General features: G+C 45.9%; 1 protein-coding gene across 10 annotated transcripts in view; it reads left to right on the top strand.

Moving 5' to 3' along the window:
- TMEM104 (transmembrane protein 104) overlaps positions 1-12,693 on the top strand; it is a 44,810-nt gene that overhangs the window by 20,518 nt on the left and 11,599 nt on the right. For all 10 annotated transcript variants that reach the window (XR_012631606.1, XM_074889673.1, XM_074889677.1 and 7 more), the window contains one exon: positions 8,081-8,174. Coding sequence is in view for 9 of the 10 variants with exons in the window: in XM_074889673.1 (XP_074745774.1) it covers positions 8,081-8,174 (94 nt within the window). In the remaining variant the exon portion in view is untranslated. The remainder of the gene's footprint in view (positions 1-8,080; positions 8,175-12,693) is intronic.

Raw genomic sequence — 12,693 nt, 5'->3', positions numbered from 1 at the left:
GCTATGAATATGCAGGAATTTTGGGCAGCGTATGTGTACAATAATTATGCCTTCACACTTTGTTGGAGGGAACTCATTAATCTCTTGTACCATGCTAATAAACTGGGGAGGCAGGGGACTGACTCCTCAGTGTCAGGAAAGAGGAAGGCTCCTGTTTCATAGCCAGTGGGAGGTCGAAGTAAGCTGGGGGCGGGATACAGCCAGACCTGGCCCTGCAACTCCTCCGCTGTCCTTCCAAGTATCACAAACCAACCGTTCAGCTCTCCTGCATCTATCCACTTTGCTGCTTTCCTCCTCCTTGTTCAGATGCAATTAGGAGATGCAGAATAAGTGGGAGCCAGGGGTCAAGGAAGTGGTAAAGTGATTACAAGATGCTGAAAATGGCTGTGCCATAAATACTCCAGTGATGAAAAATTAGATGCTAGTCACCTCGGGGTTATTGCCAGCCTCCATCTTTCTCTTGTGAAAAATCATAATGGAAGTGTATTTACCCTGGAAAGTGCAAGCTTGCCACTGGCTGTGATCTTGCACACCCCAGGTGTGCCAGGGACTGCAATCCTTGCACTGAATGACTTTCTGAAAACACTTTGTGCCTGGATTTCTTCACTTTAAGAGGAGAAAGAACTGGTTTTCCTGGGTATTCTTTCCGAAGTGGAAGGTTCCTTGTGCTCAGAGATGGACTAGCTCCGGCCGTGACTCAAGATGTGGTGAGGAGAGCAGCACACTCTGGTACTGCCTTGGTGTCCACATGCTGCTTCTGCCTTGACCTCCCAGAGCTGCATGTAGAGGCTGCTCAGTTGCTGGCTGGTCCTTTGGTGTGTTGGATGCCCAGCAAGATCATGGCTTGCAAGGACACCAGATGGGACAAATACACTTGCTTGCTGGTTGGGCAGTCAAAATCAAAAGCTGGTGCTGGACTAGAGCCTTTGAAAATCTCAGTTGTATTCAGATCCACTGAAGTCAGTAGCTTTGGAGATACAGGTGCTTCTTTCGATCTCTTGCAGAAGGTCTTCCATTTGGAAGAAGCACTGGGAGCTCTGTGGCACAGGAGCCATGAGAGGCAGCAGCCAGCTTAAAGGGTGCCGTGGGTGCGGGTAGGTGAAATGCCACTTCATTGGCAAAAACCAGCCTGGCAGTAGCTGAGGTCTTAGTTCTTGGAGGATATCTCCTCCCTGCCTTAAGGTACTGGGGAGAAAGGTGGGTGAGGGGTCCTTAGTGCCAGCAATATGCTTGGTGTGAGTTATGACTATAAACCTCTGCCAGGTGTCCAGAGAGCGGCACGTTAATTACCGGAGCTGCTGTGGCAGCAGATGCCCGCTGTACTCAAAGCGTAACTGCCCTTGTTGCTTTATCTATAAATATTCCTTGTGGGATGTCTGGCGGTTGCATCCTCCCTCCGTTGTGACTTCCTGACTCTACAGGGGATCTGGAGGTGAAAGTCCCTCTTGTCTCTCAACTTTGAGCAATCCTTGTTCTGTGGGTCTTTTCAACCAACTTTAAGAGCTTCATCATAGCTTGTCTGCTAATAACTTGCTGCCTATCAGCATGGCCCCTGCTGCAGCCCTGCCTCCAGCCTTGAAAGGCTGTGGATCTTCAGCTTTATTTTTTTTTTTTTCAGCTCTCTAAAAAGCTCCTTCCTGAACAATCAGACTCCTTTCATGTATTTATATTTGTACTGTCCACTGCAAGGGGTAAAGCTTTACCAACGAAAGCTTGGATCGCCGCCCTCACTGATGTGCCATCTGGCGCTCTAGCTTGAGATATGAGCTCATGCAGGAGAGAAACATGGCCTTGTCACCCTAGTGAAGGGGAGGAGAGATGGCAGAGGGGACACTGCGTTGCACTCGAGACCCTTTTCCCTTGACGTGTTTTAACTGAAAAGCATTGAAGCCCTGGCATGAGCGACTGGAGCCGCTGCTGGGTCGCATAGCAGTTGCCACAACTTGAAGTGGGTGCAGAGGAGCTACCGGAGGCTTCAGGTAGGTGTTGGTGGAGCTCCAAGTAGCTCTGGAATGTTATAAAGCTGTGCTTTCTTTATCTGGGAGTCCCAAACAGGAGTGGGGAAGGCATCTTGCATTTAATATTTCTCTCCAAAGTCAGCCCTAAAAACTCCCTGAGGATGTGACTAGGAACACCAATTCATAATAAACTACTCTACTGAAGACAGTAGGTGTGGTTCAGGCTTCCAACGAGGGATAAAACCTCTGACCTGTGTCAATGCTGGTAAATCAAGTTTTACTTTTTGGGGTTTTTTTTCCTAGGTGGCTTTTTAGACACGCTCTAGAGGAGAGTACCTGAGGTGGGAACAGAACAGGCAGTCCCTGCTTCCCCTAACATCGTTTGATTTTTGTACTTGCACAGTCTGGTTTTGTTGGATTGTTTTGTCTGTCCCTTCTACTGCTCATCTGGGTTGTGAAATAGCTCTGAGCTCAGGGATGTCTTGCAGAAGCAGAATGGGTGTCAAAATTGCCACTCCTGAGAGCGTGTATGAAATGTCTGCCTTTTCCTACTGTGCTCAAGGAGACTTTCCTTGTGTCTGAGCACTGAATCAAACAAAGCTTCCTTTGTCAGGTCCTCTTTCAGTGGAGCTTGCGTCTTCCTGTCGCTATCTTGCTTTGCTACGAGGATGCTGCGTGCCTGTAGTCCTGTATAAAGCACTCGACTATTTTCCAACCAAAGTGTCAAAGCCTACCAAGGAGAGTGATCCATTTTATTAAACCAGTAATGTCAGCTTGCTCACCATTAGAGTGGGGTTATTTGCTGTACTCTGTCTTGTGGGGGAGAGGTACTATTGCTCAACAATTGTGAAATCTAAACATCAATATCTGCAGAGGTGGAGTTGATACTATCCTAAGATGAAGTTTGTCTGAGATGTTGGCGCTTCTTCTATGGAGGGGAAGTAAGAGCCTCCAAGGAAGGATTTGGTTTGGGGTGAGTTCTGGTTTTGAATGAGGGTGAGGAAGGCTAGGAGGAGGAGTGGAGGAAAGGAAAAAGGGTGTCTGGGGCCTCAGCCCAAAGGGAGATATTTAAGGAGAGAGCACTACACCACCTCTTTACCATCCTTCTATTAAAACTGAGGGATCCTTGCCCCAATATCTGAGACTTACTAACTTTGCATTGGTATGATAGCCCTGTGCCACACAAATGCATTTATTCAAAAACTCTCAAACTCTTCTTGCTCTGCTCCTGGTGTATTTGCTGCATTTAACAAGGTTAATCTTCGCGGTCTTGCTTTGCTCAAGTAAATACCCCGCTTCTACTCAACCTGCCTGAAAGTTTCCAGGCTCTGAATCAACAAGAAACAGTAGCTACTGGTTTTAATTCACTACTCAGCAAGCACCAAAGATGGATGCAATTCTTACAGATGAGTTTGTGGAGCATGAAAACAAGCAAGTTCTAATGACAGTTATGAATGAAGCTGGTTTTCAGATGGTCCTCTCGCAAATGTATGCAGGCACTAGCCGTAATGCTATAACTACTGCATTTAATAAATGAATCAGCTACGTTTGGGATGCTAATCGTGCTTCCTGAGCTGTACTGACTTTTTCTGTAAAAAACACATGCTGGGAAGCAGATGAAAGCTATTGAACTGTACTGGTTTGGAGTGATAGATGGACCCTTCAGGTCAATAAAGAACCTGTTTGGGCTTAAAGCATGCTTGTATGCTCTGAAAGACTCTTGGCATTAGCTGGCCATCACTTAGTGGTTGAGAGCTCTCTTGGTGGTCCTCTTGGCTGAAACTAAGCTGATAAAACCAGCCAGATGTCCTATTAACGCTTGATCTTTTGCTTTTTTAAGATAAGCCAATAAACAAGGTTATGTAACCAAGTTTTAACATAAGAGCTTTAATAACACGTACTTTTAGAAATATATAAATATATTTAAAAATCCAGGCAATGGTAAGCCCTAGCTCATTTCCCCTGTGGCAAGAAGACTCGAGTTGACCAGCCTGCTTTTCACTTTGAAATACTAAGAACTGACAGGTGCAGAGGTTGGGAAAGCTGAGTTGCCAACTCAGGGCAGCTCCCAAACCTTGGTGCCTCTACCGTTGTGGCTTGGCTTGGTGGGAGGAATGGATTTGAAGACCCTCCCGGGGGTTGAGAAGGCTGGTGTGCTGCTCGCTACTAGCCTGCAGGGAAGAGTGTAATTCGGGGTGACAAGCTGCTGTTCTTCCCTCTACACTAGGTGGCTTCTACTTTTCTGACTGGAAATGTCAGTAAAATCAAGAAAAACAGTGTTTTTAGTCACTAATGTGCTGGATCTTCATGTTGTTTTTTCAGCATGAGAAAGGAAGGAAAAATAAAGAATTTTCTGTCTGTTGCATTTATTTGCTGTGTGTGGGTTCTACACGCCTTCTGTAACAAGCCTGGTGCCTTGTCTGGCCTCTCCCTTTGAATGGAGGAGCTTGGAGAGAAATTAGGGAACCACTCTTAATAGCCAGTCCTGTGCAAAAGCACAGTAAAGGTTTCTCTCTGCCATCCTATGAATATAAACAGCATTTAATAGATCTGATCCTCCTTCTTAGCTGAAGGAAGGATTCCCTTACCTTGTTTAAGTTTAGCAATGAATCAGCCACATCTGCCTGCTTGTTTCTAATAGGAACTAGTAGAAAAATCTTTAATCAAAGTAGACTATGCTCATTTTGCCTTGGGTTAATTTGCTGAAGCTTATGAAGAGAATGATAAAACTCTTAAAGAACGTCTCAGCTAGCTCAAGAGGTGAACTGGGAAACTTGTGAGAGCTTTTTGATGTGCCAGAGCTCTGAATATTTGATTTCTGGCAGGGCTGACTGATGCAGTTTTCCATGTAGGTTTTAGATTGTTTGAATTACATGTGTAATGAAGCACTTTGTAAATTATATCCCTCTGGGGGAGACTTGAGCTTGGAAAAAGTCAGGTGGAAGGTTTGGGTATATTTCTGAGGTGCTTATTTGGGCTTACTTTTTCCTTAGGGAGAAGTTATAAAACTAATTAATAGGTCGGAAGAGCATTTAGGTGTCTGGCACAGCGAGGTAGAGAAAGTAGACATTCTCCTTCTAAGCATCATGGTCTCTCCTCATTCTTTTGAGGATGTCTTTTTAGTCACCCTGGCCTTGGGACTCTTCTGAGGGTTGATGATGAGATTAGCTCTAATCAGGGACTGAGTCCTTGCCCCCGTGTCCTGGCTATTGCTGAGGAACTGGCCCTTCTTTCCTGACCTGTACTCGATCCTGTAGAGAGCTTTACACAACTTCACTTCAAAGTGATGTTAATCTGGCCATTTAATGTCCTCTTCTGCCCTGCCTCTCTCCTCTCAAGCAATCCAGAGCGTGCTGTGGCTTCCCTTCCTAAAACTGGTTGACACAAATCCCTGCAAAGCAGGGCAACCTCATCTCATTGCAGGCCTTAGCATCGTTTGTATCGATCCGTGGATATCCATCTTGGATCGCTAATGGGCGTCAAGTGGAAAAAGTAATACATTTCTATTGCACTTGAATTCATCTCTCGCTTGGTGCCTTTGGACCAGCTCCAGGATCTTGTTAAGAGCAGAAGACACTGATCATCTTAAAGGATGGGAGGGGAATCCGACCATTCAGGCACAACAACTTGTATCTCTTCACTGTGAGTTGAGCAGTAAAGCCCACAGAGGAGGAGGAGAATTGAGAGAGTCACTCAATGGATGTAGTTGTTTAAGATGCCTTGAACACTAGAGAATAACTGCGGTGTGTAACATCCAGAATTCTTTCTGCTTCATTAGCAGATGTTGGAGAGCACGTAGGAGACCCAGGGTCTTCCAGCACCTAATGATGCTTTTGCTGCTTTTCAGCAACTGAGCCCCAAATCCACCTTAACACAGCCCTTTCCTCGGTGCCAGAGACAAATCTGGGTTTCAGACCCAGCTGCTTCCGTGCTCAGTGATCCTGTGTCAATCCTTGCAACGGTTTGAGGGGCTGTTTTGCCGATTGGTTCTGGTGCATTCTAATTTGCAGAAGACACCTGTTCCTTAATTATCACCATCCTTCGTCCGTCTCTTTGTTTCAGCTCCTTCTGACGCATGAGCTATCAACATGATTTGAAGGGAGGCTGTGTTGAGCAGTGTGTGTTTTGGGAGAGGAGGTTGAAAGAGATTAGTCACAAACTCGAGAATAATTTCCAGTGAGAAAGTTGGTGTCTGCTTTGGTTTGCTCTAGGTCCTTGACCTACGTCACTCTTTAGTCTAAAGATTATCTAGTCCTTTGGGGTTTGTGCACTATCCTAGGTCAGAGTGGCAGTCTGGAGAGGGGCAGGAGACTGGAGTTAAGCTCCTGATTAGAAGAAAGGAATAAGAGGGAAAAGAGTAAAAAAAGACTTCTAACTGGCTGGCTTGCTTCTGTGTTAAAACTGGAAGTATCTTAACTGTTAAGGTTGTTTTAGCTCTTAGTCTTGTCAGTTATGCCTGTGTTGTATTCTGTGTGATTTCAGTGTTTCCTCCAAGGATCCTCAATCGCTTCATAAATCTGAATTCTGTGCATGCTTTCTGTACCTTTTTCTTTTTTTTTTTTTCAAACAGAAAAAAAATAAGACTTAGTGTAAATGATGGCCTCAGATCAGAATATGTCTTCACCAAGCGGTGTGTGAAACCAAGGGTTTTCTCCTCTGATCCCCTTCTGGGTTTACTTTGATTGTCTGAGAACACTTGTGATGCGAGGCATTTCCAATTTGCCTTGCAGATATTCTGAACTGTCTCAAAAAAGGTTTCTTGGGGTTGTACTAGTCTTAAAATAGCTTGGATTCTGTTCTGTCACTGACTCTGTTGAGGTCGACAGAGACCTTGAGGCTCTGCAGCTTGCCCTTTTGAGTCCCAGTTCTTCCCTTCTGGTGACACCTTTCTTCAGAACTGCTTTAAGAAGTCATGGAAAAGAGCAATGTGTAAATATTAATGTTGAGTATTTGTCTCTAAAATCCCTTTGGGTTGCTCAACACATCTGTACCGTGTGTGCTGTGGCTCTCTAGATACTGCTTGCTTACAGCTTTTGGACCTGTTAGTATATTGCTAGCCTGCGCCATCCTATGGATGACAGGCAGGGCTCTCTTCTGTAACAGCCGTTTTGTCTCCCTGTCACAAGTAGCTTCTCTCAGTTCACGTCCAGACCTCAGTCAAGGTCTGTTGTCTTCCTGCAGTAAGGCCTTTCCTCTTCTGTCTAGAGTAGGCAGGGCTCGAGTGCCGCTCGGTGTCTGGGCAGAGGTGATGGTGCTGCACCGCTCCTCTGGCCTGGGCTGACGGTGTGGTTGCCTTGTGTGCCCTGCTGGAAATAACTCGCATGGGAAGCTGTGTAGTCCTAATTTTCAGCTTTGTTGGATATATTTTGCAACCCAGCTGAAAGAGATGCAGCAGACCGGTATAGCAGCATACCCCAGTTTAATTTGCCAAGCAACACTGGTCTCTTAATGCACATCTAGGAGGGCAGTGAAGAAAGATCCATCTTCATTGACAGTACCTTTAATTTCCACACTGAATAAAGTTCTTTCTTATGAGTATCTCTTTGATTTCTTTTTTCTTCCTTATTTTGCACAGGTTTTCAGCTTCCAAGTCACCACCTTAACTATTGTGCTATAGTTTTCAGCTGTAAAACAAGCAACTTAGAGCATGGGAAAAAAAATGTTCCGGGCAGAGCTGGCTCCATTGCTATTGAGCCTGGGATACCCCAAAGCTACCCCATCAATGTTAATGCGTCCAGACTGGTCACAGCTATTGCTATTCAGACCTAAACTGAGCATGTACTTGGACAAAGAGGCCACAGTTTAATATTTAATGTTCCATAAAGCTTCACTGAGAGCTTTTACTGAAGTGTATCAGTGCTGTGGCAGTGATAGCAAGCGGCTGAGAGCCAAGAGGATCCTGTGCACTACTTCTGCCCGAGGCATGTTCTCTGATACGAAGCAGCTTGCTTGACCCCCTGTGTCTCAGCCAACTTAGCTGTAAAATTAAGCAACAAAGAAAGCACCACCACAGACATGTCTGGAGGTGAACTTTCCAGGCAAGCTCTGCTTTACTGATAAATTCATCTTACTAGCAGAATTTCTGATTTTTAACCTTATGTGTGTTTTTGTTGTCCTTCCAGGCAGCATTCACTCTCCTCCTGGGTCCTTTCACCTTCTTCAATGTGCAGAAGACCAAGTATCTTCAAATCATGACCTCCCTCATGAGATGGATAGGTGAGTCTTGGCCACCTCTTTACCACAGATGGAACCCGAGTTACACTACTGATGCATCTCTTTGGCAAGATACTCTTGTTCAGAAGCAAGTGCTTGTCAGAACAACCTCTTTGAGGAGGATTGTCCAGGCCTGATAAATCTCTGAGGAAAACGATTTTTTTTCTAGAATGAAATTTCTGATTAAAACAAAACAAATTGTTTTCAATCACATGTGAGCTGGTAGACAAAGTTTTAATCTGGTTTGTGTGAGAGGCAGAAGGGATTTGGAAGAGTCTCCTGTGTGGGGGCTAACTGTGATACCCAGCAGTTGCTGTTCAGCAGTAAGTTTTTCATTCTTTCAGCATATGTACAACAGACTGAACAATCTTTGTTTCAACTGGAGAACAAAAGGCACTTCTGTTGGGTGTTCCACCCTTAGTTTTATCATCTGTTAGCATTTTTTTTTCCTGGGTCTTGCTTTAGTGTAGGTTGTGCTACATTGGAAACCCCCAAACCAATATGTGTTGTCCTTGGGAAGCCCCACTCTCATGATTTCTCTCCAAAATCTCATTGCCAAGATCTTTTGGGATGACAGATAATTCCCTTAAAGGAAATAAGCCATTGCTACTTCTTTTTTTTGCAGTCTTTGTCATGCAAAGATGCAGCTGCCTCACATCTGGCTTGTATGTGCACATGCCCTTAAAGGCTGAGAGGGGTGTTTGTGTTCAGGTTTGTCTTGTTTTGTGTAACCTAGACAGAGTAACTGACGTTCAGGGCTGACAGGGTGTTACAGCAGCATTTCTGCAGGTCAGCAGTCTCCTGGTTCATGGGTCTAGACCATTGAAGCACAGAATCAGCTCTGTTTATACCTATCACTGACCTGGAATAGGAAGAAAAGCTGCTTCTCAGACTACTTCCCACCGCACACGTACACTTGACCTGATTTCAGTTGGGTATCATCCCTTTTCTGTGAGTTCAAAGTGTGATCCTGTTTGGAAGCGCTGGCAGTCACTGCAGAGGAGTAGAGATCCTCTGTTCTAGAGAACATCTGAGATGGGGTTAAGCAGTTGTGACCCAGGAAAATGAGGCTGGATTTTAAGCCCTCAAGTCTCAGATGTTGAACAGCTTGAGTTAACAAATCCTGACCTCAGATGGTGTGAAAATCCTGAATGTCTGTTTTTCCCTTTTGTTGTCTGAGCACATGAAAGGTTTGAGACACCCCATATTCTTCAGAGAAAGAGGTTATCTCATTAAGGGCTATTAAAGGAAGTTGTTGGGTTGGGGTTTTTTTAAAAAAAAAAAAGAGTAGTCTCTGCTCAGCTCACTGGCCTGTTTCCAATCGCCCTGCCTCCTCTTCCCTGGTAAAGACATCAGTCAGACCTCATCCTGCCTCTGACAACCTGACACCTGCCTGATCTGCTATTGGTTTCACTTTAGCCTGCTCCTTCCAGTATGAGGATTGCTAAGCCTTGGCGTAGAGGCAGAACTCTTTTTCATCACTTGATGGAAAGGGACAAAGACAGTGTTTGGAGAAGTATAGGGGAAATTCATGCTTTAGCCTGATTGATTCCTGCTTCAGCGTGCTGGGGAACAGCTGCCCCAGATAATGATATTTAATGACCCTGACAGCACCTCCGTGGCTACTTAGAGCAACGGATTCCGTATGTGTACAATGAGGGATAGATTTATTAGGAAAGACAATTTATCAAACAGCCATGTAATGCAGGGAACAGAGAAAAGCTCTTGCTGCAGATTCTGGAGTAAGGATGGACCCCGAACTGCTGAGATTCTCCCGTGGCTTCTCCCATGTCCTCACGTCACTGGTGTCCCCTCCTCCAGAAGCAGGGCTGTGAGTTAAACACGGGTTGGTCTTTTGTTGGTGCATAGAGAGCTTAGAACCTGAAGAATGGTCTTGGCTGGTGTTTTGTGGTCTCCTAAACTTTTCCTGCCTGAATGCCAATGGCCAGATATGGATTCTCTGTCCCGCTATGATCTGTGCCTTTTCTTCATCTCCCTTTAGTTGGTTTTAGCCATGTGGTGCTGAAGGTGGTTCTTCTGCAGAGCACTCTGCACGGCAGAGCTCAACACTGGAGCTGCCAGCCTGCCTGTTTGCTGTGCTGGGTAAAAACTTCCCACACGGACAGTGGCTTATTCAGCTTACTTGTGCCTGCTGGCCTGATGTGGATGGGAAGCTGACCCATGCTTTCATCATGATTCGAAAAAATCAAGCATACTTGAGCTGAGAGGTCAGTACAGGCTTTGCAACGTGCCTACTTCGGGACCCACTGTACACCCTTTTCTCCACCCTGGTGAAAAGCCCCTGGATTTCAGAGCAACCATGGCTGATGTAAAGCTGCTCTGCCCCAGGTGTACTGGTGATTCAGATGACAGTGGCTGAGAGGATGGTTCTTGGCAGCAGGGAGAGCTAGCTGTGTGTGAAGGTCACTTCTGCTGGTGTCTGTAACAGTGTCAGCCTTGCCTTTGAAAGTTGCTTTCCCTCTTTCTCCTGATCTAAGTGATAATCAAATGTCACTAGCCTCTTTCCAGAGCCTTGTGCTCATTGCAAGCAGCACATCAGCTAACAAAGCCTTCAGCGGTCTCTTTCCACACCTCATGGACAAAAAAAATTTCATTCTGTCTCTGAAAAATACAGTCTTAAACACTGAGATCTGAACTGGAAATTAAAAATGGATCAGTTCAAAGAATGTGGAGATGCAGCGGCAGGGATCATCTGGCTGTGTTCATCTGGCTGTGTTTTTCCTCCCAGGGTAAGGGACTAGCCAGGACAGTCACCTCTGAAGTCTCTAAAAGGAGAAAGTTGAAGGAGGAGCTTGCAAGCCCAAGTGCTGTACGGCTAGAGAGCCCAGACAGATGGGCTCTTGCTGTCTGGGCCTGCTGAACACGGAGAGCTCATCTGGAAACAAGACTGGCATGGCGAGACGTTTCCCTGTCAGGACTGATAGGAGCACAGAGGGTGGATCTGCATCTCCAGGTGGAGTGGGGCTGGTGGCAGAGAGAGGGCTTCCAGAGGCATCGAGCTGTTGGCACTCTTCTGAAGAGTAACAGCTTACACACTTGGCTGCAGAACTGATTGCCACCTCGCATGGGTGAGTGCCAGTGGTTAAATTCAGTGCAGCAGTTGGTGCTTGAACTGCTGGCCTTATCTGTGCTTAGAGATCTCTGTTCTCTCAGAGCTGGCAGGTGTGTAAGGCTTTGCCTACACCAGCTCTCGTCCCTTTCCCAACCGTAAAAGCTCCTCTGGCTGCTTTGTCAGCCCTCTTCTGCTTGGGCCTGAACTGCCTTGGGGGACTGAGCACAGGCACCCTAAGGGGCGTGACAGGGAGCCTGTCTGATGTGCTTCCCTGGAAGAAAGGGCTAGTTGGGAAAAATCACTTGGTTTATATCCTGGTAATAGTGCTTACAGTGGATTGAGTTAGGGATAAAACCTTGCTGGCTCACCCAACTCTTGAGCAATGCTATTAAGAGCAGAGACAGGGCCCAGACTGGTTGACCAGGTAGGCATGAATCGTCCCCTTGGGGTGAGGAGGGTTCCCTCCCCAAACTGTAATTCCTTCCTTTCAGCTCCCTTCCGCCTCAGCCTCGCAAAACTGTAGCACTGTTATTAGCCCAAGTCCTTTACCAGTTTCAAAGCCTGTTTCCAGGTCTCTTACAACAGACTCCTCTTGGAACAGGGTGTCTCCTGCAGAAGGCTAAACCAACTAAGCCATCAGTAAATTAGAGCTGTTGGTATTTTCAGTTCTGCTCTTTGGACTTCAGGCTCTTTTTTCCTGGAGGGTTTAAATCTGTGGTGGCGATGGATTGCTCCCTAAAGAGACTTGAATATCTAGCTGGTTTTTTTTCCCCTCCTTTCTCTGATCCTGATCAAGTGGGTGGTGTTGGGGCGAGCTGCCGGAGGGCATGGCACAGCAAAAGGGACTGAGCCAGACAAGTCCAATGCACTTCTCAAAGCAGAGGACACAGCTCGCTGGGACACAGCCCTACCTCTTTATTATTGGATAATATTGGATAATAACTGTCTAGCAGCGTCACAGGAAAGGACATGGATTAGGAAAGATAACAAAAGGACAGGGCTTGGTGGAGCTCAGCAGCAAACATCGGGCTATTGTGTATTAAGCAGCTAACCCGATTAATTGCAGCCTGTTACAGCCTGAGCTGCCCAGCTCTATAGGTGAGGACTGTTGGCTTTAAAGACATTGGTAGCATGATTATCACTGCTGTTATTGAATAGTCTCTGGCAAATGTCTCCCATGTGGGACATTTGCTCTATGTGCTGCTCCTGATGCTGTATTGTAGTTATTAGAAAATATTGTATTTTAATAAAGAGACATTTTATAGAGGAATGAACTTCTGGGTTTGGTTGTTGCAGGCTCAGTTCTGTCTCCCTGTAGCACAGTCAGATCATACCACATCTGCTGAAGCAGCTGCGATCCTTGAGACAGAGCATTCCCAACCCTGCCCAAACTATGATCTCACAATTATATGTCCAGAAATAAAATCTCTCCCCTAGCTCTTTCCCCTG

The sequence above is a fragment of the Strix uralensis genome, chromosome 19 (assembly GCF_047716275.1).
Source record: "Strix uralensis isolate ZFMK-TIS-50842 chromosome 19, bStrUra1, whole genome shotgun sequence".
Classification (NCBI taxonomy): domain Eukaryota; kingdom Metazoa; phylum Chordata; class Aves; order Strigiformes; family Strigidae; genus Strix; species Strix uralensis.
Note: the sequence above shows the minus strand (reverse complement) of the source record. Positions and strands in the feature narration are given on the sequence as shown.